This window comes from Megascapheus bottae, chromosome 33 (assembly GCF_031878675.1).
Source record: "Megascapheus bottae isolate mThoBot1 chromosome 33, mThoBot2.hap1, whole genome shotgun sequence".
NCBI classification, from domain to species: Eukaryota; Metazoa; Chordata; class Mammalia; order Rodentia; family Geomyidae; genus Megascapheus; species Megascapheus bottae.
In genome coordinates, this window is record NC_143541.1 from 9,553,873 (window position 1) to 9,579,724 (window position 25,852).

The window sequence follows — 25,852 nt, forward strand, 5'->3', positions numbered from 1 at the left end:
GAAGGGCGTGTGCACCTCCCAGCCTCAGCCTGCCGGGTCCCCTCCACCTTGACAGGCATGGCCTGCTGGGGTGCCTTCCGGGGTCCTGTTCTCATGCCACTGTTTCCGGGCTCTGGCTGGCATCCATTGGCCCATTTGAAGTAGACACCCTCAGAGAAGGCAGCGGAGGGCGGCCAGAGGAGGGACTTTCCCGGCCCCACACCTTGTGCCCAGCTAGGTCTTTGTCAAGAACCAGGCATGTCTGCATTCCTCAGGAAGAGAGCTGGAGTCACACTGTCGCCTCGAGGTTGTGGGAGACCACAGGGAGAGGCTCCTGTGTGATCCTCTTTGCCAGGCTGGGAAATCACCAGAATTGTGCATTTACTGAAAGCTGGGGGCGGCATGGTCAGCACTCTTCTCTCCTGTGCTGCCTTCTGCATCTTGTGACTCTGAGCCCACTGTCACTGGGCCAGGGCACTAACGGGGCTTTGAGCCTGCAGCTCACACCCTGGGGCTGCAGCCCTCACCATGCGTTCTGACTTCTCAGGTGTGTGCGTGTGCGGTGTGTGTGCGCGTGTACATGTGTGTGCACATGCATGTGCATGTGCATGTGTGTGTATGTGTGTGCGTGCATGTGCACACAGCCTTCTGCTTCTAGTGATCTGCTCTATTGAGTGTGTACAGCACAGCCTCGCTTCCCAGCCTCTCTCTGTCCACAGCAGGCCGGAGCTTATACCCTGTGACCAGTCTGCGGCAGGCCGGTGTTTACACCTGGTACCCCAGGCACAGGTGGCAAGTCGACTGGAAAGCTTGGCAGCATACATTCTGGCCTCCTGGCTTTTTTTGTGCATTGTGTTCTTTGCCTTTTTGTTCTTTTCTTTCTCACTTAAACACAATAGAAAAAAAATTGTTCTTACATCTTAATTGTGGCTCACCAACCTGCCGTGGCGCTGGGCTGCAGGCCGGCACAGTGGAGGGCGCGGGGCCTCCTGCTGTGCGGAAGGCCTTGGACAAAGCCACGCGTTTCCTTTAAAGGAGCCCCCGCGAGCCCCCGCGAGGCAGCACACCACACACAGTGCGGAATGGTGGTCCGTGCCTGCAGTTTCAGCTACCCAGGTGGCAGAGGAAGGAGGATGACAGTCCAAGGCTGGCCTAGATAAAAAGGCACAAAACCAGCCACAACAACAGAATAAATGTTGGGTTCTGAGCGAAGCGGTCGTGAGGGTGGTGGGTTTCTGGTGACAGCTCTGGCCCTGGGCCACGTCTGCCCACCACCCTCCGTGTGTGGGTAGTGTAGTCTGCAGAGCTTCCGCAGCTTTGCACGGTGGTAGGCGCTCCTCAGTCCCGGCCCCCGGGCCTCCGAGGGAGTGGGCGAGATGGACTTCGAGGCCCTTTTCCCAGGACCAGCGCGGGCGTGACTCCACTCCACCTCTTACTGCCAGGCCCACGCCCTTGCCGGCCCTGCAGCCCCACGTGGCAGCCCGGGCTCCCGGGCCAGCAGCCTCTCCGCCCAGGCTCCCGCTGAGGCCAGCTCGAGGCTTCCCCCTCACGGTGGCCAGGCGCTCAGCGGGCTCTCCCCTCAGCAGAGCCGTCCACTTGCACACACTGGGTGCCGTGGAGGCCCCTTCCCTGTGTCGCCAGGCCTCCCAGGGTCGTCCCCAGGGCGCTCCCCAGACAGTGTGCCTTCGCCCTGGGTCTGACAGGGCGCTCTTGAGAAAGGGAGCGTCGGAGCGGGTGAGGAGCAGCTGAGAGAGGACCCGGCCACCATTGCGACAGCAGGCGTGCACCCCAACCTGCGTGTCCTGAGACGGCTGACCTGCCTCACGCGGCAGGCCTGGTCCTGAGCCAGCACCGCGGCGGGCGGCGTGCCACAGGGCAGCACTGCAGGTCAGAACGTTTGCAGCAGGCATGGTACCAAGGGCCAGTGCCGTGGCGGGCGTGGCGCCCTGGTCAGCACTTGGGCTTCCCCTCGCCGTCCCTGTTCTCACCTCAGCGCGTAGAGGCTGTGTTGTTCTGGAGATGGCTCTCCTGGGCACGCTGCCTGTGCGGTGGCGGGGTGTGCCCTGGCGGGGTCTCCAGGCTGCCCTGTCTGTGTGTGTGTGTATGTGTGTGTGTGCCAGCCGGCCATGCACCTGAGGCCTGCAGCACGACCCTGGGTCTGCAGCATTCTTCTGTGCCCCAGCATTGTTGCGAGGACCACTGTGCTGAGTGCTGGCACATCATGAATCTGATGTGAGTTCCCCGGGCCGTGCAGTGGCCGTGGGCTGCTTCTGAGTGGAGGTGCAGGTCCAGCCCTGTCACTCGAGCAGCGTGTCTGAAAATGAGGCTGCAGCCTCTCGTGTCTCGGAGGTGAAGAGCTGCTCTGGAAACCTGGCATCGCTGCTGCCTGGAAATGGATTTGGGCCAGCCAGCCCCCCACAGTCCCTGCTCACCGGGATCCCTGTCGGCACGGCACAGCTCTGTTTCCATGTTGGCACGAGGCGCCAGTGAGAACGCCCGTTCTGACGTCCATGGTGGTTTTCACTCTGATTTGATTAGAAAAGGTCCAGATTAAGAGATTCCACGTGGAGCCAGGCACAGGTGGCTCGCACCTGCCATTGAGGAGGCTGAGGTCTGAGGATCATAGTGAAAGCCTGGACAGGGCATTCCATGAGACTCTGTCCAGTCAGCCAGTCGTGGAGCGCTGGCCTTGAGTGATAGATAGAGCTCAGGGACAGAGCTCTGGTCCTGAGTTCAAGCCCCATGGCCACCAGCATTAAAACAAAACAAAACATTACGTAGTGATTGCAGCTTGCTGACACCTCCTGCCCAGAGGCTCTGCCCTGGACATCCAGCTCACTCTGCCCCGCCCCGCCCTGGGCCCCGTCACATTGGATTTGAAGTTGCCCCGGGTCCTCAGCGGTGCCTTCCCCCCTCTGGGAGCTGGGAGGTGTGCGGCCGGGCCTTCTGCTCCGCCCCACTCTGCCGGTGGCGCCTTGGCGCTGACCACGTGTGGCAGGCGGCGCCTGCCGCAGGCCCTCTGTGGCACAGGCTCCTGCAGGAGATTCTGGAGTCGGCGCTTGACCACCTCTGCTCTTACAGCCTCTGGCTTAGAGGTGTGCTGTTTAGTTCGCGATTTAGTTACAGTCTGATGCTTCCTTGTTCACGTTTAATAGAAATACGTGCTTCTTGAAAACGTGGTGTACTGTCGCCTTCTAATTCCTCTCCCAGAAGGCATGGGCGTGTGTTGCGTCCTCGCAGACATGTGCGTTGTCCATGGGGCCATGTGACAGCTCTTGGCAGGTGACGCCTGCGCTCCACCCTCTCCTTCCCGCCGTGGGCTTCGGCCCAGCAGGACCCTGGGACGTGGTGTCTTTGTGAGTCCCTGGCCCGGCCGTGACTTGCGTCTGCAGGGCCGGGGTCGGAGGGCTTTCGAGGCTGAGGAGCCTGGCGCGCTGCGGGCTCGGTGCAGAAGGCCAGGGCGGTGAGCCAGCGGGGGGCCCGGTGCCTGTGCCGCCAGCATCCTGCACGGGGCCTCCCTGAGCGCTGCCGTGCCGTCATTCTCCCCCGTGATCTACGACCATGGGGAGTTGAGTGGTTTGTTTCATCTCTTCCTAAGAAAAAGTTAAATTTATAATCCCAGCCCCGACCTTCCTTGTAACTCATGTGCTCATCCTGTTAACTGGTTTAATATATGGCACCACTATTTCATTAAACAACATACAGGAATAATTAGTTCAGCAACGATGCCTCAGAACAAAAGCCCTTGATTTAGTTTAACTTTATAAGTTGTTCCCTTTTGATGTGCAAGAACACATCTGGGGCCTTGAAGAAGCAGAAAGGAGAAGAGAAGCCACTGCGCCGGGCGGAGCTGGGCTCAGGGCAGCGGGGCCTTTGTCGCAGGCCTCCCGAGCACGCACAGGCCCCGTGGACACGACACGGGGCGTGAAGACCAGGCCCGCACTCACCAGCGGCTGGACAGGACCCCAGGGCCCCTGGGCCAAGGGCCTGGCCCCCTCCGCGTGGCTGCTGCCCCTCTGTCCTTCAGCATCTGCCAGGGGCCGCCGTGGCCCCGGTGGGCCGGGAGCAGGCCTTGACCTGCCTGTGCGCCTTCTCTTCCCTCACTCGTCCTCCGCAGGGGCCCCCTGGGGGTGGCACGGCCTTCGCTCACCTTGTGGGGAGTCTTGTGGCCCTGGGACCTCGTCCTCCAGCACCTCCCTGGCCAGCCCTGGGGGGGCCTCCCCAGGTGTCCCCTCCATAGACCTCCTCTGCCCCCAGCCTGCCCGTTCCCCCCGGGCTGGCAGGCAGCACCGCGCCCCTGCCCTCCTCCCGGGTTCTCTGCTGGCAGAGCCCGGCTGCTCCTCAGGCGCCAGCTCCGCCTCGAGCTGAGCCCCCCACCTGTGCCACGGACCAGCCGGCGGGGTCCGGGGGCTCCCCTGGGGTCGGGTCTGTCACACCTGACGCCCCAGTGCACAGCGCAGGTGAGGCCCGGGTGGACACGCACGCACAGGGGGCCTCGGCCGGGCCGGACTCAGGGCTGCTCACACGCGGCAGACGTCCCTGGCCAGCTGGCTGCAGTTCAGCCCTGTTTGCTGGGGCCCGGGTACTGCCAGCTGCAGATGAGGCCGCTGTCTGTCCTCGGCGTCTCGTGGGGTGGACCTGAGCTTTCTAGAGCCTGGCGACCCTCGGCCATCCCTGCTCAGTGCCTGGATTTCTTCTCCGCTCTTGTCAGGACAGAACATGGGCGGCCACCATCTGCCCCTTCTCCTGTCCAGACAGGAATTCTACGCCTGCACTGCCCCTGGCTTGTGGCTCGTGGGTCTTGGTAGGTCCCGCCAGCCTGCTGGCTCCCACCCACAGTGTCACCCACCGGCAGAGGGCACCAGGCCATCCGGTCCTTTCCGTGGGGTCTCCCCCTCCCCCAGCCCTCCGGGGTGTTGCCCCATAGCACGTGTCAGGTACTCAGACGAGGCCGGGGGCAGTGCACATCGCCTGCCATGTTCTCCTGTCCAGAGGGGTCAGCCATGGTTACGCCTGCTATGGAGGAGAAGGTTGAGGCCACAAGGCTCAGACGCAGTCCTGGCAGCACCCTAACCCAGAGTCCACGAGGCCACGCAAACTGTCCGCACGTCGGGCAGGGAGATCGCGGGTGTGTAAAGCTTCCTGCCTTCTGCCTGCTGCACATCTCTGCACTAAATTCTGTTTAGTCCTGCAGTTCCCCAACTCCTCCCCGTGCCTTGTCCCCTTCTCAGTGCCCCACGGGGCCAGGCCAGGCCTGTGCCTTGCTGGGGACAGTGGCCTCCTGTAATCTCTCTATCCATACAGCTCTCATTTTAATTTGCGAAATTGAACCCAGATCAAGAGCTGCAAGGCCGGGGGCCGGTAAATATTCATGCCTCAGCGAACCAGGGGGCTCCATTAGCGTCTGAGGCTGGAGGCCTCACCTGGGATCGTGTATATTCATGGTCCAGTTTTTATTTTCGATAGAACATGACTCACATTGCCCTACCCCAAACAGCTGTGCAGAGCTTACACCATTAAGCTTGGAAAGTCCTCTGGAGTGGAGCGACCCTCTCCTGCTGCAAGGAGGCCGCAGGGACGCATGGCATCTGCCAGCGGGGCCTCTGGGGGCCTTTCTCTCTGCTGTGTGGGGCTGGGCTTCTCCTGGTAGGCACAGTTGAGAAGAAGGTTTCCCTGCTCTGCCGGCAGTCCCCCGCCCCCCGGGTCTCGGCCTCCCGAGGAGCCAGCCAACTTAGCTTCAGATCTATCAAACAACGTTTATGAAATGCAGTGGTGGTCATCTCATGCTCAACGTAATCTCACACATGCGGATGGACTGGCAGAGGGGGGGCACTGCCCTAGCCAGGGTCTCCAGGCATCACCCGGGAGCCTGGCCAGGCTCCGTTCCGCTGTGCTGGTGGCTGCGCCGGGAGGGTGTGCAAGCCTCGGGGGAGGCCCCGCTCCCCCGGCAGTGGCCTGCGCTGGCTTCTGATGGCTCTGCTGGCCCGGTTCTGTCTGGAGGGAGACGGACTGTGTGGGTGCCGGCACCCCGGGTGGACCCTGCTCCCTGGAGGCTGCAGTACCAGCGAGGCCCAGGGCTGCCCAGTGCCAAGAGGAAGGCCGCAGAGGGCTCGCTGTGGGTTGCCCAGACCTACCTGCCTTGCTGTGGGCAGGAACATCCCTCATCAACCAAGATGCAGACAGGCTGCGGGTGGAGCCTGCTGCCCCTGGCTCTGGCACCAACCCCAGCCTTTTTCTCTCCTGTACTTCACCTCTTCCCAGCCAGGGTCCCCCTTCATCTGAGCCCAGCATGGGGCAGTGACGAGGGGCCAGTGCTGGCCAGCGACCCCGTGGGGCAGTGCCCAGGGGTCAGCCACATTCCTGTGTCTTGTTCAGAGCTTGGCTGCTATCACCGTGGTCTGGTCTCTGCTGCAGTTCTGCCACCTCCTGGCTGGGCGATGGTGTGGGTGACAAAGTCCGCCCACGGGAGGCCCTGTGATGCTTCCTGTTTTGTGGACAGGTAAAGCCAAGTGGGGAGCCCTGTCCAGAACTCACCTGCCTGGGGCAGGCCACCTTCTCCTGGCTCTGCCTTTTCCAGGAGCCCAAGGGGCATTTGCTGGCCTCCTAGCTTGAGGGAGGTGGTGAGAACGGGACATGCTCGAAGCCTCAGGGCTCCGTGAGTCTCAGAAAGGACATGGCTTTGGCTCACCTACCACACGGCGGACATTAGCCAGGCCACGTCCCCGGCTAGTGTGGAGGCCTGGCCCCTCCTTGCACTGGGAGCATAAATGCCCATTGCCGAGTGGAAGTAAGACCTGGTGAAACTGAAAACGGCTCTCACCAGTGACCTACACCCAGAGGCCGTGCTGTGTGTGTGCCGTGGAGGCCCGCGGGCACGGGGTGTGGTTTACAGTATCTGTTGATAACGTCATGAGTAAATGATGGAGCTTTCGTATAAAGAAATACTAGACAGCATTACAAAATAATACATAGTAACAATCCTCGCCTGCGTTATTCCTGCCTGGGACACTGTGTGTTGAGGGGACACACACGTGGACAGGAGGAGGAGCGGGTCCCAGCTCTGAGCGTGGGCCTGGCGTCTGTTCTACCATTTGGTTCTGCCTGCCTTCAGTTTTGCTGAAGAAAGTGCGTGGGACCAAGTCCCCGAGGGTGACTTGGCGTGTGTGTTGGCGTTTTGGTGCTGGGAGCTGGGGTCTGGCTCTCCCCGGCCCCGGGTGCTGTCCTCACAGAGCCCTGGGTTTGACTTTTATGTGTGAGACGCGATTAAATGCATTAAGCAGCCGAAAATGTCTTATCTGTACGCAGCCTAGCCTGAAGAAGAGGGCGGGATAAGAGCAGCCAAATTGAAACCTTATTAAACAAAATTGGTTAGGTCTGATGGAGCCAAACCTAGACTGATCTTTAAAAGCTTATTTCATTTTCCCCTCTCCAGCCTGAACCTCTTTGAATTGAAGTAACTGATCCTGCTGTAAGCTTATTAGTGTCAAACCTTGTGCGTCTCTTTTTTCCTCTCCGATTTACATTTTATTAAGTAATGATGAAGTTGCAAGGGTCCCAGCCCAGGCCTTTGGCACAGCCAGGAGCTCCCAGGCCATTAATGGAATGAAAGTGGGTTACAGAGGTCCAATCTCATTAGAGCCGGGCCGTTACAGACCTCTGCATGCCGCCCAGAGGGCAGTGCAGGCCCCGCCGCCCCCGTGAGCATCTGCTGACCCGGTGAAGGCAGAGCCGCTGCTCCTCTGCTGCCCGCTGCCGGAGGCTGTGCGGGGCACAGGCTGGGACAGGGAGGAGCCTGAGCCCAGAGCCCGAGTGGCCAGGGCACCACGCAGGTGGCCGGCCTCTGTGGGCCTCTGTTCCTGGTCCGTGAGGATTGAGTGGAATCCTGTCTGCCTTGTGGGCACCACGTCTTCTTTTTCTTTGCCTTCTGAGTGGGTCCCGTGACGAAAGCACCCTTGCCCCCAGGGCCACCAGGGGCCCCACAGAGAGGACCACAGCAGCCCCCCGCCAGCCACGGCCCTCCGAAAGCCCCCGCTGGAGGACGGGATGAGCCCAGCAGGGTCTACAGTCCTCAGAGGGCCCTCCAGGCCTGAGGGCCAGGCCAGGCATGAGAGGCTGGGGCAGGCGCCGGCCACCTCTTCCCTAGAGTCCACCCTGTGTCCAGCGCTGGGCTAAGGTTCTAGGTGGGAAGCTAGGCTGGGGTGCTGTCTGTGCTTCCAGGAGAAGGCTGGCCACACAGTGGACAGAAAAAGACCTGGGCTGTGGAGCAGAGCAGGTCTGGGAGCACCACCTGCCCCACCCTGGTCTCCACGTCCACTTCCCCTCCCCGTCCACGTCCCCTCCACGCCCACGTCCCCTCCCCGTCCACGTCCCCCTCCATGTCGGCTGCCCCCTCTAGGTCCACTTCCTCACCCGGAGAAGGCTCTCTCTGCTCGCCCTGACATCTGTAGGGAAGCCACCCACCCACCTGGAGGCCCTTTTGGGGTCAGGCCATGTGGCCTTCACACTGCCTGATCTCCTGTCACTCAGAATCCACAGCCACCTGCAGGCCCGTGCCGGGACCGGGAACCAGGCTGCACCGGCTCCTGTGCCGGAGTGAGGTTACCTCGGCTTCCAGACCAGTGCCAGGCAGTGCCTGCAGTTACTGCCCCAACTCTCGACTCTCAATCTGTTTTTCTTTGTGACCTTGAGACGTCAGAAGTCTGTGTCTTCATCCATAAAATTGGATGTAAAAATATCAACCTGCCTTGAAGGGGTTTTATGGAGAACAAGTGACCCAGATGGTGGCGAAGCTTTTTTGTTCATCAGAAAGAGCCAAACTGCTTAGCAAGCACCGCCTTGCGTTTTGAGGATGGGTGTTTGCTTGACACATTCCTCCCCCACCCCGTGTCTGCTCCTCCCTTCCCTGAAGTGCCCCGTGCAGCAGAGAGGGGAGGACGGTGGCAGAGGAGAGCCAGGGACTGGCCTCCTCTGAGTCCTGCTCAGGGGGCAGCCGTGGCAGCGTGCATGCTCGTGTGCGTGTGCACACACACACACACCACACACATACACACACAGACCACACACATACACACACACACCACACACACACATACACACTCACACCACACACACACACACACACCTGACTGCTCAGCTCCAAGAATCCGGGCCCTGCAAGCCGTCGTAGACCTCAGCCTCTTCTCTCATGGTCGCCTAGGACTGCCCTCCGCCGTGTGTGCCCACGGGCCATGGAGAGCAGGGACCTTGTGCAGCCTGCGGCCCCATCCTTGGCTCCTCACTTCCCCTGGGCCTGCACACGGAGAGGGAAATGGGGAAGCAGACACTGGGTGGGTCTGGGGGGAGTGGTGAGCCGTGGACTGATGGAGAGTCTTGGTGTTGCCTACAACATGGGGGCAGGAAGGAATACCAGTTTCTCTTCGGCTGGCAGTGACCCGTGCGCTCCATTGCTGGAGCTCTGATCAGTCTGTTTTCGGTGCCCTCAGGGCCGTGTCAGCCGGTGGCACGGAGGCTGTCTGTGCCAGGAGGACCACACCACCCTGTTTTTGTCTTTATCTGCTTCACGACCTCTTGTCTGGGCCCTTAAAGCCACAGTTGGTAGTGATTTGTCTCTTCCCCCTCCCATGCCCCTGAGTGGCATTGGGAATCATCCAAGACGGAGAGCTGGGGCGCTGCTGGAAGGCTGAGCTCAGAGGCTGCCTGGGTCAGGCTCCCGTGTCCCAGCGAGGGCCCCGGGCACCTCCACCCAGCCTCCCTGCGCCGGGCAGCGGCGAGGCTGGCCGTGGAATGAGCACATGGGTGTTGGCGTCTGATGCTGCTGAGGCTCCAAGTGCACGGAGCCTGGGGCTGCCCTGAGAGGCCGCAGCCACTCTAAGACACAGTGTGTGTGTGTGTGTGTCTGTGTGTCTGTGTGTCTGTGTGTCTCTGTGTGTGTGTCTGTGTGTGTGTCTGTGTGTGTGTCTGTGTGTGTGTCTGTGTGTGTGTCTGTGTGTGTGTAGAGCAGCTGCTGAGGGCAGAGGCAGAGCTACACTGTGAGGACCTGGTCCGGGGCCCCTTTCCAGGAGAGGGTGGCTGGGGACACGGCTGCATCCCGTTTTGCTGGGAGCCGTGGGGTGGGAGGTAGAAGGGCGGGGAAGGACTTGCCCCACAGGGCTGGGTGCTGCCCCAGGGAGAGAGCAGGGGGGCAGAGGGCGGGGCTCCCCCACCCTGCCCCTGCAAGGGGCCTGCACCATGGGCAGCTGCTGGTGTTCCAGGTTAAGACTGGATCCCCTTCTGCGTCACACGTCACACTGGGGAAACCTCCCTTGCCATGGCTGGCTGGGGTCTGCTTCGGAGCTGTTGAATGTTTCTGGCTGATTGATCTTGGCTGTGGCTCTTGACACCGGGCCTCTCACTTTCTCTGACCCCTGACCCTGGAGGTAGGTGGTTAATGGTCTCTAAACAAGCCCTGGTGAGCCAGGGCTGAGGGAGGCCCTGCAGCGGGGGGGCGGCCTTCTCTTGGCTGGCTGTCGACGGGCGGGGTGGGGGTTTCTGAAGCGTGGCACATATCCCCTGCCCCGTCATGCAGAGGCTGGAGGTGACCACGCTTCACCCCGGATGGAGCACTACTGGGTGTCCTGCATCTCTTGCACACTTTCTGGGGACATTCCTCCTTCGCTGACCTCCGAGGGCGGGAGCAGGGCTGGAGGGGCAGGAGCCAGTGTTGCCTTTCAGAAGCTGATAAGATCAGGTTATCCTTTGCCTAAACCCTGGGCGGCCCACACGGCTGCATGGCGCCCAGGCCTGACCTTGCTCCGGTGTCAGTCTCTGCTTCAGTCTTTCCAGGCATTGCCCTTCCTGTGCCTCTCTGAGAACTCGGTGCTCCCATCCTCACGCACTGCTCCTTCCGTGCCCGCAGCCTGGAGGGCTGGCTTGCAGAGCCTGCGCCCAGCAGGCACCAGCTCGGCACAAGCTCGAGCCCACCCACCGCGGCCTTGCTGTCCCTCTCGCTGCTGTTGGTCAGGGCATCTGCTGCATACGGTGTAGAGCTGTGTTATGTTGTCCGTGTGCAGACGTGTAATGTGTATGTGCCCTGTACTGGTTCCTCGTGGGTGGGAAGCAACAAGGAACAGTCCTCCCTTTCCCTGGACTAGAACCTAGCACGCAGAGGCTCTAGGAGGGGGAGTGGTGGAGTGAGCAAAACAGCCGTGCCATGGCAGAGCTTCAGCCTGGTGATTCTGAAGTGAGGTGGGTCTGGAGATGGCCAGCGGGGTGAGCTGCCGTGCCTGCCCCTAGTGCCTGGACCAGGGCTGCACAGGGCAGCGGGGTCAGCTGACGGGCCATGCTGGGGGCCAGGGCTGGACTACAAGCCTAAGCTGAGGACTGAGAGCACCAGCATGACTGGTGCACGGGGAGAAGAGGGTGGGCAGAGCTGGAGCCTGGGGCAGAACTGGAGCTGGAGTCGGGGGCGGAGCTGGAGCCTGGGGTGGAGCTGGAGCTGGAGTCTGGGGCAGAGCTGGAGCCTGAGGTGGAGCTGGAGCTGGAGTCTGGGGTGGAGCTGGAGCTGGAGTCTGGGGCGGAGCTGGAGCCTGAGGTGGAGCTGGAGCTGGAGCCTGAGGTGGAGCTGGAGCTGGAGTCTGGGGTGGAGCTGGAGCTGGAGCCTGGGGCAGAACTGGAGCTGGAGTCGGGGGCGGAGCTGGAGCCTGGGGTGGAGCTGGAGCTGGAGTCTGGGGCGGAGCTGGAGCTGGAGTCTGGGGCGGAGCTGGAGCCTGAGGTGGAGCTGGAGCTGGAGCCTGAGGTGGAGCTGGAGCCTGGGGTGGAGCTGGAGCTGGAGTCTGGGGTGGAGCTGGAGCTGGAGTCTGGGGCAGAGCTGGAGCTGGAGTCTGGGGCGGAGCTGGAGCCTGAGGTGGAGCTGGAGCTGGAGTCTGGGGCGGAGCTGGAGCCTGGGGTGGAGCTGGAGCTGGAGTCTGGGGTGGAGCTGGAGCTGGAGTCTGGGGCGGAGCTGGAGTCTGGGGTGGAGCTGGAGCTGGAGTCTGGGGCGGAGCTGGAGCCTGAGGTGGAGCTGGAGCTGGAGTCTGGGGCGGAGCTGGAGCCTGAGGTGGAGCTGGAGCTGGAGTCTGGGGCGGAGCTGGAGCCTGGGGTGGAGCTGGAGCTGCAGTCTGGGGTGGAGCTGGAGCTGGAGTCTGGGGCGGAGCTGGAGCCTGGGGTGGAGCTGGAGCTGGAGTCTGGGGCGGAGCTGGAGCCTGGGGTGGAGCTGGAGCTGAAGTCTGGGGCGGAGCTGGAGCTGGAGTCTGGGGCGGAGCTGGAGCCTGGGGTGGAGCTGGAGCTGGAGTCTGGGGCGGAGCTGGAGCCTGGGGTGGAGCTGGAGCTGGAGCCTGGGGTGGAGCTGGAGCCTGGGGTGGAGCTGGAGCTGGAGCCTGGGGTGGAGCTGGAGTCTGGGGTGGAGCTGGAGTCTGGGGTGGAGCTGGAGCCTGGGGTGGAGCTGGAGCTGGAGTCTGGGGTGGAGCTGGAGCTTGAGTGTGGAGTGGAGCTGGAGTCTGGGGTGGAGCTGGAGCTGGAGCCTGGGGGTGGAGCTGGAGTCTGGGGTGGAGCTGGAGCTGGAGCCTGGGGGTGGAGCTGGAGTCTGGGGTGGAGCTGGAGCCTGGGGGTGGAGCTGGAGTCTGGGGTGGTGCTGGAGCTGGAGTCTGGGGTGGAGCTGGAGCTGGAGCCTGGGGGTGGAGCTGGAGCTGGAGTCTGGGGTGGAGCTGGAGCTGGAGTCTGGGGTGGAGCTGGAGCCTGGGGTGGAGCTGGAGCTGGAGTCGGGGGCGGAGCTGGAGTCTGGGGTGGAGCTGGAGCTGGAGTCTGGGGTGGAGCTGGAGCTGGAGCCTGGGGTGGAGCTGGAGCTGGAGCCTGGGGGTGGAGCTGGAGCTGGAGCCTGGGGTGGAGCTGGAGCTGGAGCCTGGGGGTGGAGCTGGAGCTGGAGTCTGGGGCAGAACTGGAGCTGGAGTCGGGGGCGGAGCTGGAGCTGGAGTCTGGGGTGGAGCTGGAGCTGGAGTCTGGGGTGGAGCTGGAGCTGGAGTCGGGGGCGGAGCTGGAGTCTGGGGTGGAGCTGGAGCTGGAGTCTGGGGTGGAGCTGGAGCTGGAGCCTGGGGTGGAGCTGGAGCTGGAGCCTGGGGGTGGAGCTGGAGCTGGAGTCTGGGGTGGAGCTGGAGCTGGAGTCGGGGGCGGAGCTGGAGTCTGGGGTGGAGCTGGAGCTGGAGTCTGGGGTGGAGCTGGAGCTGGAGCCTGGGGTGGAGCTGGAGCTGGAGCCTGGGGGTGGAGCTGGAGCTGGAGCCTGGGGTGGAGCTGGAGCTGGAGCCTGGGGGTGGAGCTGGAGCTGGAGCCTGGGGTGGAGCTGGAGCTGGAGCCTGGGGGTGGAGCTGGAGCTGGAGTCTGGGGCAGAACTGGAGCTGGAGTCTGGGGTGGAGCTGGAGCCTGGGGCGCAGGCGGGGGTGGTGGGGGCGAGGCCCAGGCGGGGGTGGTGGGGGCGCGGGCCCAGGCCGTGTGGCCGGCTCAACGCGGTCTCCTCTCCGGCAGGTGGTGAGGAAGGTGAAGTCCATGCAGATGTTCCACACGCCGGTCACCGAGGCCGCGCAGGGCGACCGCCTGGGCCTCTGCGTGACCCAGTTTGACCCCAAGGCGCTGGAGCGAGGGCTGGTGTGCACGCCCGGCTCGCTGCGGACCCTGCACGCCGCCCTGGTCTCGGTGGAGAAGATCCCCTACTTCCGGGGGCCGCTGCACACCAAGGCCAAGTTCCACATCTCCGTGGGCCACGAGACGGTCATGGGCCGCCTGCTCTTCTTCAGCCCGGCCCCCGACGGCTTCGACCGGGAGCCCGTGCTGGACTCCTTCGACTTGTCCCGGGAGTACCTCTTCCAGGAGCAGTACCTGAGCAAGGACGCGGCCCCCGCCGCGGCGGACGGCCCGCAGGCTGGCGCGGCGGGGCAGTGCCCGCGGCAGCAGTGGGCGCTGGTGGAGTTTGAGAAGCCCGTCACCTGCCCACAGCTGTGCCTGGTGATTGGCTCCCGGCTGGATGCCGACATCCACACGAATTCCTGCCGGCTGGCCTTCCACGGCGTCCTGCTCCACGGGCTGGAGGACAAGAACTACGCGGAGACCTTCCTGCCCACGCTGAAGGTGTACAAGATGAAGCACAAGCACGGCGTGGTGGACCGGGTGAGCATGGCCGCCCGCAGGGCCAGGCCCCCCCCCCCCCTGCCCTCCACCCTCCATGGCAGGAACGGCCCCCATGCACAGCCGGTGCCAAGCACCCGAGCCCTGGAGAGCAGAGCCCAGGCCACGGGCCGGCTGCGCATGCAGGGTGGAGGCAGAGGAGCAGGCAAGCACAAGGGGGAAGGAGACAGAAGGCCCACGGTGGCCAGGGCGCCGGTCTAGGGTCTAGCCTGCCTCTGGACTGGGCGCCGCGGAAGCCCTCTGCAGCAAGGGCCGTCGGAAGTCGGGCTGCCTGGCCTCCAGCCGGCCCCTGTGCCTCCCCAGTGGGTACAGATGGTCCTGGGAAGAGCGGGTACAGACATCCAGCAGCCTGAGCAGGGTCTGCCAGGGCTTAAAGCCCATCCATGCCCTGTCCTGGCCTTGGCCCCAGCTCCTAGCACCCTCTGAGAGGAGAAGCTTTGGTTTGTTTCCACATCCACTCCAGGTCCTCAGGGTTCTCTGACCCTTCCCCCCCCACCCCGTGACCCACAAAGCTTCCTGGAGCTCCAGTCCTGTCTCCTTCCCCTCTTGCGCTCACCCCAGACCTTGGAGAGGGGCCGTGACCTGCCCGAGATGCCATCCGGACGAAGGTGATACAGCATGTGTCACTCGTCCATCCAGCCTGACTTACTAGCACCACAGACTGCCATTGCTGTCTAGTGTCTGGGGGAAACGACGGCCTTTGTGGGTGGCTCCTGGTGCATCTGCTCCCGTCAGGCCCCACCGTGGCCAGGCAGAGCCCCTTCCCGTGAGAAGTGGGCAGCTTCCAGGAGCCAGCAGACACCCCCGGGGTCAGGGGGAGCCTGAGCTGTGCTGACCTGGGTGCGGACTCCTCTGGGGAGAGGCAGAGCCGGGGGCTGGCCCTGGCATGGGATTGGCATAGGATTGGATCCTGATCTACACAGCTTCCCCTGAGCAGCCAAGGGCTCGCAGCCTCCTGAGGCTGCAGATGAGTGGGGGCCTGAGCCGGGCCTGGGGGGGAGGGAGAGGGCATGGGCGTCCCAGCCCGGCCCCGGCTCCTGCCCCAAGCCCAGGACTGGCCTCCCCGCGCCCCCAGCCCTTCGTCACTAGGCATTCAGCTCTCACGGCGCGTCTTTACAAGCTGCATCTATCATTTGTCTTTGTTTTGTTGCCATCTGTTTTTGTGCTGGTCCTAGGGCTTGAACTCAGGGCCCAGTCGCTACTCCTGAGTTTTTGGTACTCAAAGCCAGCACTCTACGACTTGGCCTGGTCCAGTCCGTGGTGGCCGGAACATGGTTTGCCCCCAGGGTCACTCTGCTCTGGTGCCACCCTGGGTGGCGTGGTACGGGATGAGCTGACTGGACCAGTGCTGGTGCAGCTGGCATGGCACAGATAAGACCCACTCGGGACCCTGTCACCTCCTCAGGAGTGCTGTGGTGGGCGGAGAAGCGGCTGTACAGGAGCAGTGCCTGGCCTGTCGTGGGCTCTAAACTCAGGTCTCTCTCCTCCCCCAAGAGGGCCACTGCCATGTGAGCCCCCTGTTACCGGCTGCTTTCCTGTGAGCTTCCAGTGGCGGCTGCAGAGAAAGGGTTGACATGAAAGATGTAGTGGGGGGGCGTGAATTGGTGAGGCCTGGTTCAGACGGCCCTGCAAGCCCACGTGCTCGTGAAGCTAGAGGCGCGGGCAGCGTCCCAGGCCCGAGCCCGTCACTCACGGCGTGACATATAGCCCACTCCCTCGGGGCCAGGCCCCGACCACAGGCAGTGTGCAGGCTCAGAGGTTCTGGGCACTGTTTCATGGTCAGCCTGCCAGCCTTGGTGCCACTTCTCCAGTCTGAGTTAGAACTTGGACAGTTCCCAAGCCCTAAGAGAGAGGCCCGCGTGATGGCCTAATTATGTGCCTGCACAGGGCTGGGGACAGGGACACCTGGCATGTTTACATGAGAGCCCGGCCAGCGACTGCTCCTCGGGCCACAGGCCATCCAAGCAAGAGGTGCAGGTCCCCACGGGGGGCAGGCCGCCAGGGCACCCCACACACCCTGCAGAGAAGCCCCAGCTGTTGTGGAAGGTTCTCTCCTTCCGTGGGTGGGTGTCTGGTCTTGCAGCCACAAGAGATTGTAACTTGGCTATGAGCCCATTTGTATCTCTTGTTCTTACGCGCGTGCGCACACACACACACACACACACACACACACACACACACACACACACACACAGTCGCCTCTCTGCTGTGGCTGGAGAGAAGGAAGCAGAGCCATCATCTCCTGACCCCCCAGCACAGAGGTGTGGGTGTCCCCGCATTCCGGGGAAACCCATGAGTGTGCGATGCCAGTGCTGGTCTTCACCCTGGCTGCCCACGGCCCTGAGGCAGTGTTTTCACAGGTCCACAGGTGGCGGCTGTGAGCCTTGGGGCACAAGCCTATGTGGGGCACAGCTGGGAGATCTCAGGGGAGGGTGGCCTCGGACCCAGTGCCCACCACACCGGCCTTGGCGTCTGGCCTGGGACCTGGCCTCCAGCCCCTGCTCTGTCCCTGCATCTCCCCCGCATTCCTGTGCTCCTCACAGACCCTCCGAGGGCCATGCCCTCAGCCCCACCTTTGCCAGTGGGGTCTCCTCCTGGCTCCCATTCACTCCCCTCCCCCCCCCGACATGCAGCCCAGGGCTGGTTCAGCAGCCCTCCCCCAGGCCCACAGCCTCATCTGTTGATGAGAAGCTGAGGTGCCGCCTCCTTGCACAGAGATGCAGCCTTCCCCTTGCTGCTGCACCCGTCTCCTCCATGGCCTGGGTTCTCTCCAGGTTCTTGCAAGGCTGCGCTGTGCCCTGGGCCAGCCGGTCACTGCCTGACTAGGGAGTGACGAGGACCAAGGCCTCCCCCGTGCTTTGCTGAGCAGCGCGAGCATGGCCACCAATGGCTGAGGGGCGGTCACGGCCACGTGCTGACCACGTGCCGACGGAGTGACACAGCCACGGAGTCGCCGCTCCCTCCTGCCGACCCTCGGGGACCCCCGCCACCCTCAGCCCCCTCTGCAGGACAGCGGCGCGTGTGGACGTGCGCTTGCCGGTGGCCTAGCGACAGGCGGAGGCCCCGTGTGGGAGCGGCCCTGGCCACGTGCTGCCACCCCGCAGGGCCGGGCACTGGGCTGGGCGAGGGAGGTGCCCCCTCCACCAACTCCTGCCGTGTCCCCTGGCATGAGAGGAGACTGACAGAGGCTGGGACTCCATCCTGACCAGCCAGCCCCTCCTCACCTCACCCACACGCTTACGAAAATATTTTGCTAATGTAGGTCAGTGAACTGGGCCACGCCACACACTGCCAGACCACAGGGCCTGGCTGCCCACTGGGCCGGAGAGAACATACACAGGCCCGCAGAGCCCTCAGCCTCTGTTGGTGTAACACCAAACCTAACTCTGGGCGTGAAAGCCCTGCGCTTTTTGAAGTTGCCCCAAGTTAATGAAATGGGGAGAGACAGGTCGTCTGCTGTCTTTGCGGTGTTTGCTCTATTTAAGTTGAGGGCAGGGGGGCAAAGGCCAGGCTTCCAGCAGTGGGCCCGCCTCCCATCCAGAGGGGAGAAGCCCTGCCCGGGGCCACAGGGCCACCGTGACACCTGGGCCTGCGTCCTCCATCTCTGTTCTTCCAGGAAGAACAGGGAGGGCCCGGGGCCCTCCATGACAGCTTCATGACTGAAGACCCAGCCTTGCCCCAGTCCTTGCCAGCAGGCATGCCTGCCCCGCCGCGGTGGCTTGGGCTGTGTGTGACACGCAGGCGGAGCCTTTCCTCAAGAGCTCGCAGCCCGCCCAGGAGAGCCCGCGGGTGGCTCTCAGGAATAAGGTGGGAGAGAGAGCGGCTCAGACCGTCTCAGGTACGGGGAAGCTTCTAGAAGCAGGCTATGCCAGGGTGGAGCCCAGGGGGATGGGGAGGAAGGAACGGCAGAAGCCCAGGAGTCCGAGCGCAGAAGCGCTGGGCGGTGCGATGCTGACAGTTCACAGGCGTTTAATATGTGCTGGTCCATGAAGCTGTTCCTGAACAAAAGCCCGCCCCGTGAGTGGGCAGTGCACGTGGACCAGAGCCACGTCTTTGACCCCTTCATCCCCCACTCGTCCTGAGTGCCATGGGACTAAGGACATGTCCCACCCGCCCTCTGTGGGGCTTTCCCTGCAGGCGGTGTGGTCGTCAGTCAGAGGTGTCCCCAGGGCCCTGTCTTGGGCACCTCCTGTGCCGCTGCCCCTTCGATCAGCGGCAGCCTGTCGGGGTTCAGGGCCACGGTGCCAGGCAGCAGGCCCCCGTGAGCCCCTGCCCCCGCCCTGGTGTTGGGGACGGGCCCCCAGCAGCCTGGGGGTGAGGAGGTGGTGTGGTCGCAGTGGTGAAGAGAGCTGGGCGAGTAGAAATGATCGCTCTCGTCATCATTTGAATCCAGCGCATCCATCACTGGGAGGAAGGAGGTGCCTCCCTTTTATCTGGTGCTATGAATCAAACAGAGTATGTTTCCAAAAGGATTTGAAGGTAAATGAGACCATTTCTACTTTGCAAAGCAATCCCTCTGGAGCCTCTGTCCAGCCTGAGCGCTGGTGAGGTGTTTCTGAGGCTCGGGAGAGCCGGCGTGGGCAGCCTGCCACCGCGCCGGCACCAGAGCACACAGCACAGGAGGCGTCGCAGGCTCCACAGGAAACACGCAGGACGGGCCCTGAGGCTTCAGGAGTGGAGCCATCCTCTGTGCCCCGTGTCTGCCCCCTCCACCTCACTGTACCCCCTCACTTCCTGCTCTGTCCTGACGCCCCACACAAAGCCCCCCCAGCCATCACCGACGGGACTGACAGGCCATGCCTGGACAAGCAGGCCGCAGGGCTCCCCCCAGGAATCGTGTACTGTGCAGTCTGCCTGGAGTCACCTGGGCTGGCCCAGCTGCTGTCCACCTGGTGCCTCGAAGGCTGGACCTGAGGCTGCGCCTGGCAGCCTGCCCTCTGGAACCTGAGGGGCAGGTGATGGCCTCGGCGGGGAGGCCCCTCTGCCTGTATCTGGACCTTCTGCGGCCTGGGCAGGGGCTGCGTGTGTAGTGCAGGGCTGGGGGGGGAGAGCAGCGCAGGAGGCACCGTGAGGAGGAATGGGCTGTGGCAGGGAGCTGTGTTCACACACACGTTGCCCTCTCAGCCTGGCATTTGCTGGGAGGTGTGGGCCTGGCATGGCGGCCTGGGTCAGGCCACAGAGGGTGGGACTGGACTGAGAGGCGCCGTGGAAGAGCCCGGCCTGCTGGCGCAGGCTCCTGGCATGCAGGGGTGGGGGAGGAGGGGCCTCCCGCACTGGGTGGGGGATCGTGGGGTTCCCGCCACAGTTCAGGGGACAGAAAAGCCTCTGCCACACTGCGTCTGGGTGCGGTGGCAGCATGGGAGGTACAGCGAGTCCACAGGGACTCCAGAGCCATCGCCCGCCAGCTCTAGAGGACGCCGACCCCTCGGGCAGGCTGGGGGCAGCTGGGGATTCACGTCAAAGCTGCCCCCACCCCTGAGCCAGGGGACCGTGACTGGGCTCGCTGCCTCCACCCTTGCCCTGCAGTCTGGCTCACGGGGTTGCTGTGTCCACCAGGGGGTGGGTCTGCTCCCTGCCTGTCCTCGTGTCCTCGTGTCCCCGCGTCCAGGCAGGCTCTTCCGCCTGCACTGACGCCTTCTCTGTGTCTGGCTGTACGGGCAGGTAATGGACGACCACAGTGTAATCGGCCGCTCCCTCTTCAAGAAGGAGACCAACATCCAGCTGTTTGTGGGGCTCGAGGTGCAGCTGTCCACGGGCGAGCGAGGGGTCATCGACAGTGCCTTTGGTCAGAGCGGCAAGTTCAAGATCCACATCCCTGGTAAGTGCAGCGATCATCTGTCTTTGGGCCACCACACAGCCTGGCGCTGCCCTGGCCCCGCTGGCCCCAGGCCCCTAGGCCGGAGGCTGGGAAGCCCATGCGGGCCCGAGGTGCAGACTGGGCATAGAGCTGCGGTTAGAATTGGCACCGCCATTCCACCATTTACACACCGCTCAGCTTCCCTATGAGCGATGGCAGGTCTGGTCTTTTAGGGCAGTGTGAGGTAGGGGACATGGCAGAGCCAGGGCCTGGCCCCCCACAGCCCTGCAGCCTGGACACGTGGGCAGAGTGTGTGTTTACCTCTGGAAATGGAGCCCTTGGCCCCCCAACGCCCCTGCAGTCCGGGCACACTGGCAGAGTGTGTTTTTACCTTTGGAGATGGAGCCCCTGGCCCCCCCAGAGTCCTGAAGCCCGGGCACGCGGGCAGAGTGTGTGTTTACCTCTGGAGATGGAGCCCTTGGCCCCCCATAGCACTGCAGCCCAGGCACGCGGTCACAGTGTGTGTTTACCTCTGGAGATGGAGCCCCTGGCCCCCCCACGGCCCTGCAGCCCGGGCACACGGGCAGAGTGTGTGTTTACCTCTGGAGATGGAGCCTCTGGCCCCCCATAGCACTGCAGTCCGGGCACACGGGCAGAGTGTGTGTTTACCTCTGGAGATGGAGCCCTGGCTCCCCATAGCATTGCAGTCCAGGCACACTGGCAGAGTGTGTGTTTACCTCTGCAGAAGGAGCCCCTGGCTCCTTGGAAGTGTGGCCCCCAACCCTCACAGCTGGGAACCTGAGTCTGAGGGGACTGGAGCACTGGCACTGGTGTGCCGGATGAGCCCAGGACATGCTCGGCCTTGTGAGGTGGGCCACGTGTGCCTCCCACCCAACCCAGCTGCACAGGGGAATCTGTGGACATTGCTCCACCCAATGGCCCCAGTGGAAAGGAGAGTGGATCACATCCACACATCATGACTCACATCCACATATCATGACTCACATCCACATGTCATGACTCACATCCACACACCGTGACTCACATGCACACATCATGACTCAGATCCACACATCATGACTCACATCCACACGTCATGACTCACATCCACACGTCATGACTCACATCCACACGTCATGACTCACATCCACATGTCATGACTCACATCCACACGCCATGGCTCACATGCACACATCATGATTCACGTCCACACATCATGACTCACGTCCACACGTCATGACTCACATCCACACACATCATGACTCACATCCACACATCATGATTCACATCCACACACCATGACTCACATCCACAGGTCATGACTCACATCCACACGTCATGACTCACATCCACACATCATGATTCACATCCACACAACATGACTCACATCCACAGGTCATGACTCACATCCACACACCATGACTCACATGCACACGTAATGACTCACATCGACACGTCATGACTCACATCCACACGCCATGACTCACATCCACACGTCATGACTCACATCCACACACATCATGACTCACATCCACACGTCATGACTCAGATCCACACACCATCCACACGTCATGACTCACATCCACACACCATGACACACATCCACACACCATGACACACATCCACACGTCATGACTCACATCCACACGTCATGACTCACATCCACACGTCATGACTCACATCCACACACCATGACACACATCCACACACCATGGCTCACATGCACACATCATGATTCACATCCACACATCATGACTCACATCCACACGTCATGACTCACATCCACACGTCATGACTCACATCCACACACCATGACTCACATCGACACGTCATGACTCACATCCACACGCCATGACTCACATCCACACACCATGACACACATCCACACACCATGGCTCACATGCACACATCATGATTCACATCCACACACCATGACTCACATCCACACGCCATGACTCACATCCACACGTCATGACTCACATCCACACGCCATGACTCACATCCACACACCATGACTCACATCCACACATCATGACTCACATCCACACGTCATGACTCACATCCACACACCATGACACACATCCACACACCATGGCTCACATGCACACATCATGATTCACATCCACACACCATGACTCACATCCACACGCCATGACTCACATCCACACGTCATGACTCACATCCACACACCATCCACATGTCATGACTCACATCCTCACACCATGACTCACATCCACACACCATGACTCACATCCACACGTCATGACTCACATCCACACGTCATGACTCACATCCTCACACCATGACTCACATCCGTACTCGCCATGGTCCACTGGTCTGGGAGGTGAGGTGGAGCCCCTCTGGCTAGGTCATCAGTTCCTGGTCATCTGAAGCCCCTCAGCCATGGCAGGACCGCAGCCTCCAGGAGCAGGAGAGTGGCACCACCGACCCTCCCTGGGGTGGCCGCCCTCCTGACCTGGGCTGGCTCTGCTCCCAGGACGCTGCTGGCCTTGTCCTGTCTCGGTGACGACACGGCCCCCGTGGCTTAAGATCTGACCACATGCGTGTCCCAGGAAGTATTTTACAGCCTCCAAAGCCTGGGAGTGTTCTGGATCTTGTGCTGGCCCGCCGTGAACGTGTCTCCCTCACGGCCTCTTCGTGCAGTCAGGGCCCGTGGACCTGAGTGCTGTTCTGTCCGTTCATCGTATTTCCCCAGGCTTTATTCTTTAGCTGTTCTACCCTGCACTCTCCAGAAGGCAGAGTGGAGGCCACTGTGTCGTGCACTGGGCATGTCCTACCCTGCCCATGGCCCCGCCACCCAGCTGGGGTGGACACCCAGAGAGCCCGGGACCTCTCTGAGCTTCATTGCCCTCTCTGTAAAACGGGGGGCTGTGTGCAACTCAGGTGAGGAACCCTGGTGTCTCCGGGGGCCCGGCAGGCAGGGGCTGTGGCCTTGGTCTCTGTGGCCGCCCTGGGCAGGGGCAGCGGCAACAGCCACTGCGTGACGCTGGGCCGAGAGACGCGGCCGTGACTCTGCTTGAGTGCGTGGGACGTTTCTTAGGACGCGCTCTCAGAAGTGGACCTGGTGGAACTCTTACCAAAGGCCATCATAGCCATTTAAAAGTTCAGAGTTTCCAGCAGGGCTCCCGAAAGCCCTGCTCCTGTGTCCTCAGCTCCGGCTGTCCCCGCCTGCGGGGTGTCTGTTCCCCACCCGCCAGCCACGTCTCTCAAGCAATTCAGAAGCGGGTGTCCTGACAGCCTCGGGGCTCCTGTCGGGGGCTGCGCCCCTCCTGCAAGCTGGCCAGTAGAACCTGGCCCTGCGAGCAGCACGAGGGCCACCACAGGCAGGAGGCACTGCCACCAAGGTGGCTCTTGGTCCCCGCAGTGCTGCACCTTGCCTGATGCCTGCTGTTGCGGCCCTGGGGGAGGGGGGTGGCTGGGGTGAGGGGGAGACGGCCAGGCCCCCAGCCTCCTCCACAGAGGGCATCGGGCAGCCCTGTGTTGGTGGATGCAGGTGGTGTTGGCGGTGCAGGAGCGTGGTGACTGTGGGGGAGCCCCGAGGCCCTGCTGTGGAAGGGACGGATGAGTCCTGGCCGTCGTGCACAGTCCTCCAGGGGGGAGCAGAGCAGAGTCCACAAGGGGGAGGAGGAGCACCCTCCAGGGAGGAGCAGAGCAGAGTCCACCAGGAGGAGGAGGAGCACCCTCCAGGGAGGAGCAGAGCAGAGTCCACCAGGGGGGAGGAGGAGGAGCACCCTCCAGGGAGGAGCAGAGCTGGGTCCACCAGGGGGAGGAGGAGCAGAGCAGAGTCCACCAGGGGGGAGAAACACCCAGGGCCTCTGCCCAGGCCCCTCTCCCCTGCTCCCTGCATTCAGCCCGTTCCAGCAGCTGACCGGCTCCCCCAGAAAGGCCGGGGACGGCTGGCCAGGAGAGTTGAAGGGGGATGAAGGGTGAACGTGGAGGTTTCAGAAAATCCCTATAACAATGAAAACAAGCCATCCGTCCTTCTCCAGGCGTCTTACCCGGACAGTGCCCTTTGTGGGGACGGCTGCTCTGAAACCTGAGCCTGGCTGCCCCCCCAGCCGGGGCAGCCTTCACCAGCGCCAGGCCTCGGCCTGGGGACCGGTGCAGGGCAGCCAGGGCCCAGAGCATCCTGGTATATTTTCTCCCCCAAACGGACAGCTCACCTCCTCCCCCTTTGGCCATTGAAGCATTTCAAAGCAATTGTAAAAATTATATGAACCCCATCGAAGAACTGTTACAATGTTTATACCCAGCATTGGAAGCAAAGACAATATTATAAATAACTGCAGATGATGAAGATACGCCAGAAAAAGTAACATAATTTTTAAAAATTTACAAGACAGAGGGTCCACAAAGACGGATGGAGTAACACAATACGTTAAAAATATCTGCAATTAAGGTAAACACGCACCGTGGACGGAAACCACCTGTGGCCGGCCACCCCTTGTGGCACGGCTGCCTCTGCAGCCCGCAGAGGCCGGGCCTGGTGGTTTCCCTGGCCGCAGCAGGAGGCTGTGGCCGGGACCACTTGAGAAGGGAACTCCTGAAACCACGGAGGCTGCGTGTGGGGCTGGTGGCACACGGGAGCCCCGGGCCGGTCCGCCCTCCCCGTGCCGGCCGTCGGCTCTCCTGGCGGGGACTGCCTCGCCCTCTCGGCAGCTGGTTCTACACCAGAAGGGCCTGCAGCCCTCTGTGCTGTGGGGCCAGCAGGGCTTCATGTGCTTGCTTGCGTGCAGGGTGCAGGGTAGACACTGTGTCCAGGGAGGAGGACCGAGACACAGTAGGGGCAAGGGCCCTGCTGCCAGCTCACGTGGGCCTGAGCCTCAGGGCCTCCTGGCCAGGCAGGGCCAGCCAAGGAGCGCCGTGAGTGACTGTATCTCTTAAACCATGTTTCTCCACTTCTCATCATGAGCAATGAGGGGAAGCTGGGGCTCTCCCAGGTGTCCCCTATGTGACGGGGACCCTCCACGCCTCCCTGCAGGGCTCCCGAGCTCCCACCTGGAACCTGGGGCTGCCAGCCCAAGGCTGTTTTTCACCGAGGGTCGCCCTGGGCCAGCTTTTCCCAGCCCCAGTGCCTGCCTGCCTGCCTGCCTGCCTGCCCGCCCGCCCGCCTGCCCGCACAGGTGCCTGCAGGGCCGGTAGCACACCTAGGAGAAATGGGCGGGGAGGCTTGCCGTTACAGGGGAAAGGGAAGACCCATGGGCATTTCAAGAGATCAGGAGCAGTCAGGCCAGGCCCTAAGGACCTCGTCCACCACCTAAGACAGAAGCCAGGGAAGCCCTGCTCACAGGAAGGCCTCCAACCCCCATCCTGGGTGGCCTCTCAGTCTCCTGTTCTTCCTCTGCACAGAGCGGGTCACAGGAGCGCCTCCAGCCCCGCTCTCCCTGGAAGCAGTCCAGGCCCTGGGAGAGGCCACCAAGACCTAGTCAGAGCTGCCAGCACACTCAAGCCTGACCTGTGGGTGACTCGAGAGGAGCAGGCTGGCGGCCCCGGGCCTCCTGGTGGAGGGGAGCGTGAGCCCAGCCGCAGGCAGCGCTGCAGAGAGGGCTCTGCGTGGCCTGTGCGCCTGTGTGCGCCTGTGTGCGTGTGCGTGCACACTCGTGTGTGCGTGCACTTGTGTGTGTGCTGCTGCTTTGACAGGAGGGAGGTGAGTGAGAGGCCAGCTTCCTGACGGGGCAGTTGTAAAACATTCATAAAACTTTTATTGGACTTGCCACCCTTCCAGATAAATATTTTTCGATTTTATGGGCTCGTTTTAAGGCCTGAGCTTAATCCTGGCTTTGTAGCTGCCCTTAAAAAAATTAAATATTGTTTTGGCCTAAAGAGCCCCCTCCCCCACCCCACAAAAGGCAGCGGCGCTCTGAGCTC

General features: G+C 62.4%; 1 protein-coding gene across 1 annotated transcript in view; it reads left to right on the top strand.

The window, feature by feature from the left end:
- The window catches only part of Eefsec (eukaryotic elongation factor, selenocysteine-tRNA specific), a 118,045-nt gene that overhangs the window by 84,023 nt on the left and 8,170 nt on the right, over positions 1-25,852 (top strand). The window contains exons 5-6 of the mRNA XM_090323883.1: positions 13,510-14,148; positions 19,828-19,984. Of these exons, the coding sequence (XP_090180009.1) occupies positions 13,510-14,148; positions 19,828-19,984 (796 nt within the window). The remainder of the gene's footprint in view (positions 1-13,509; positions 14,149-19,827; positions 19,985-25,852) is intronic.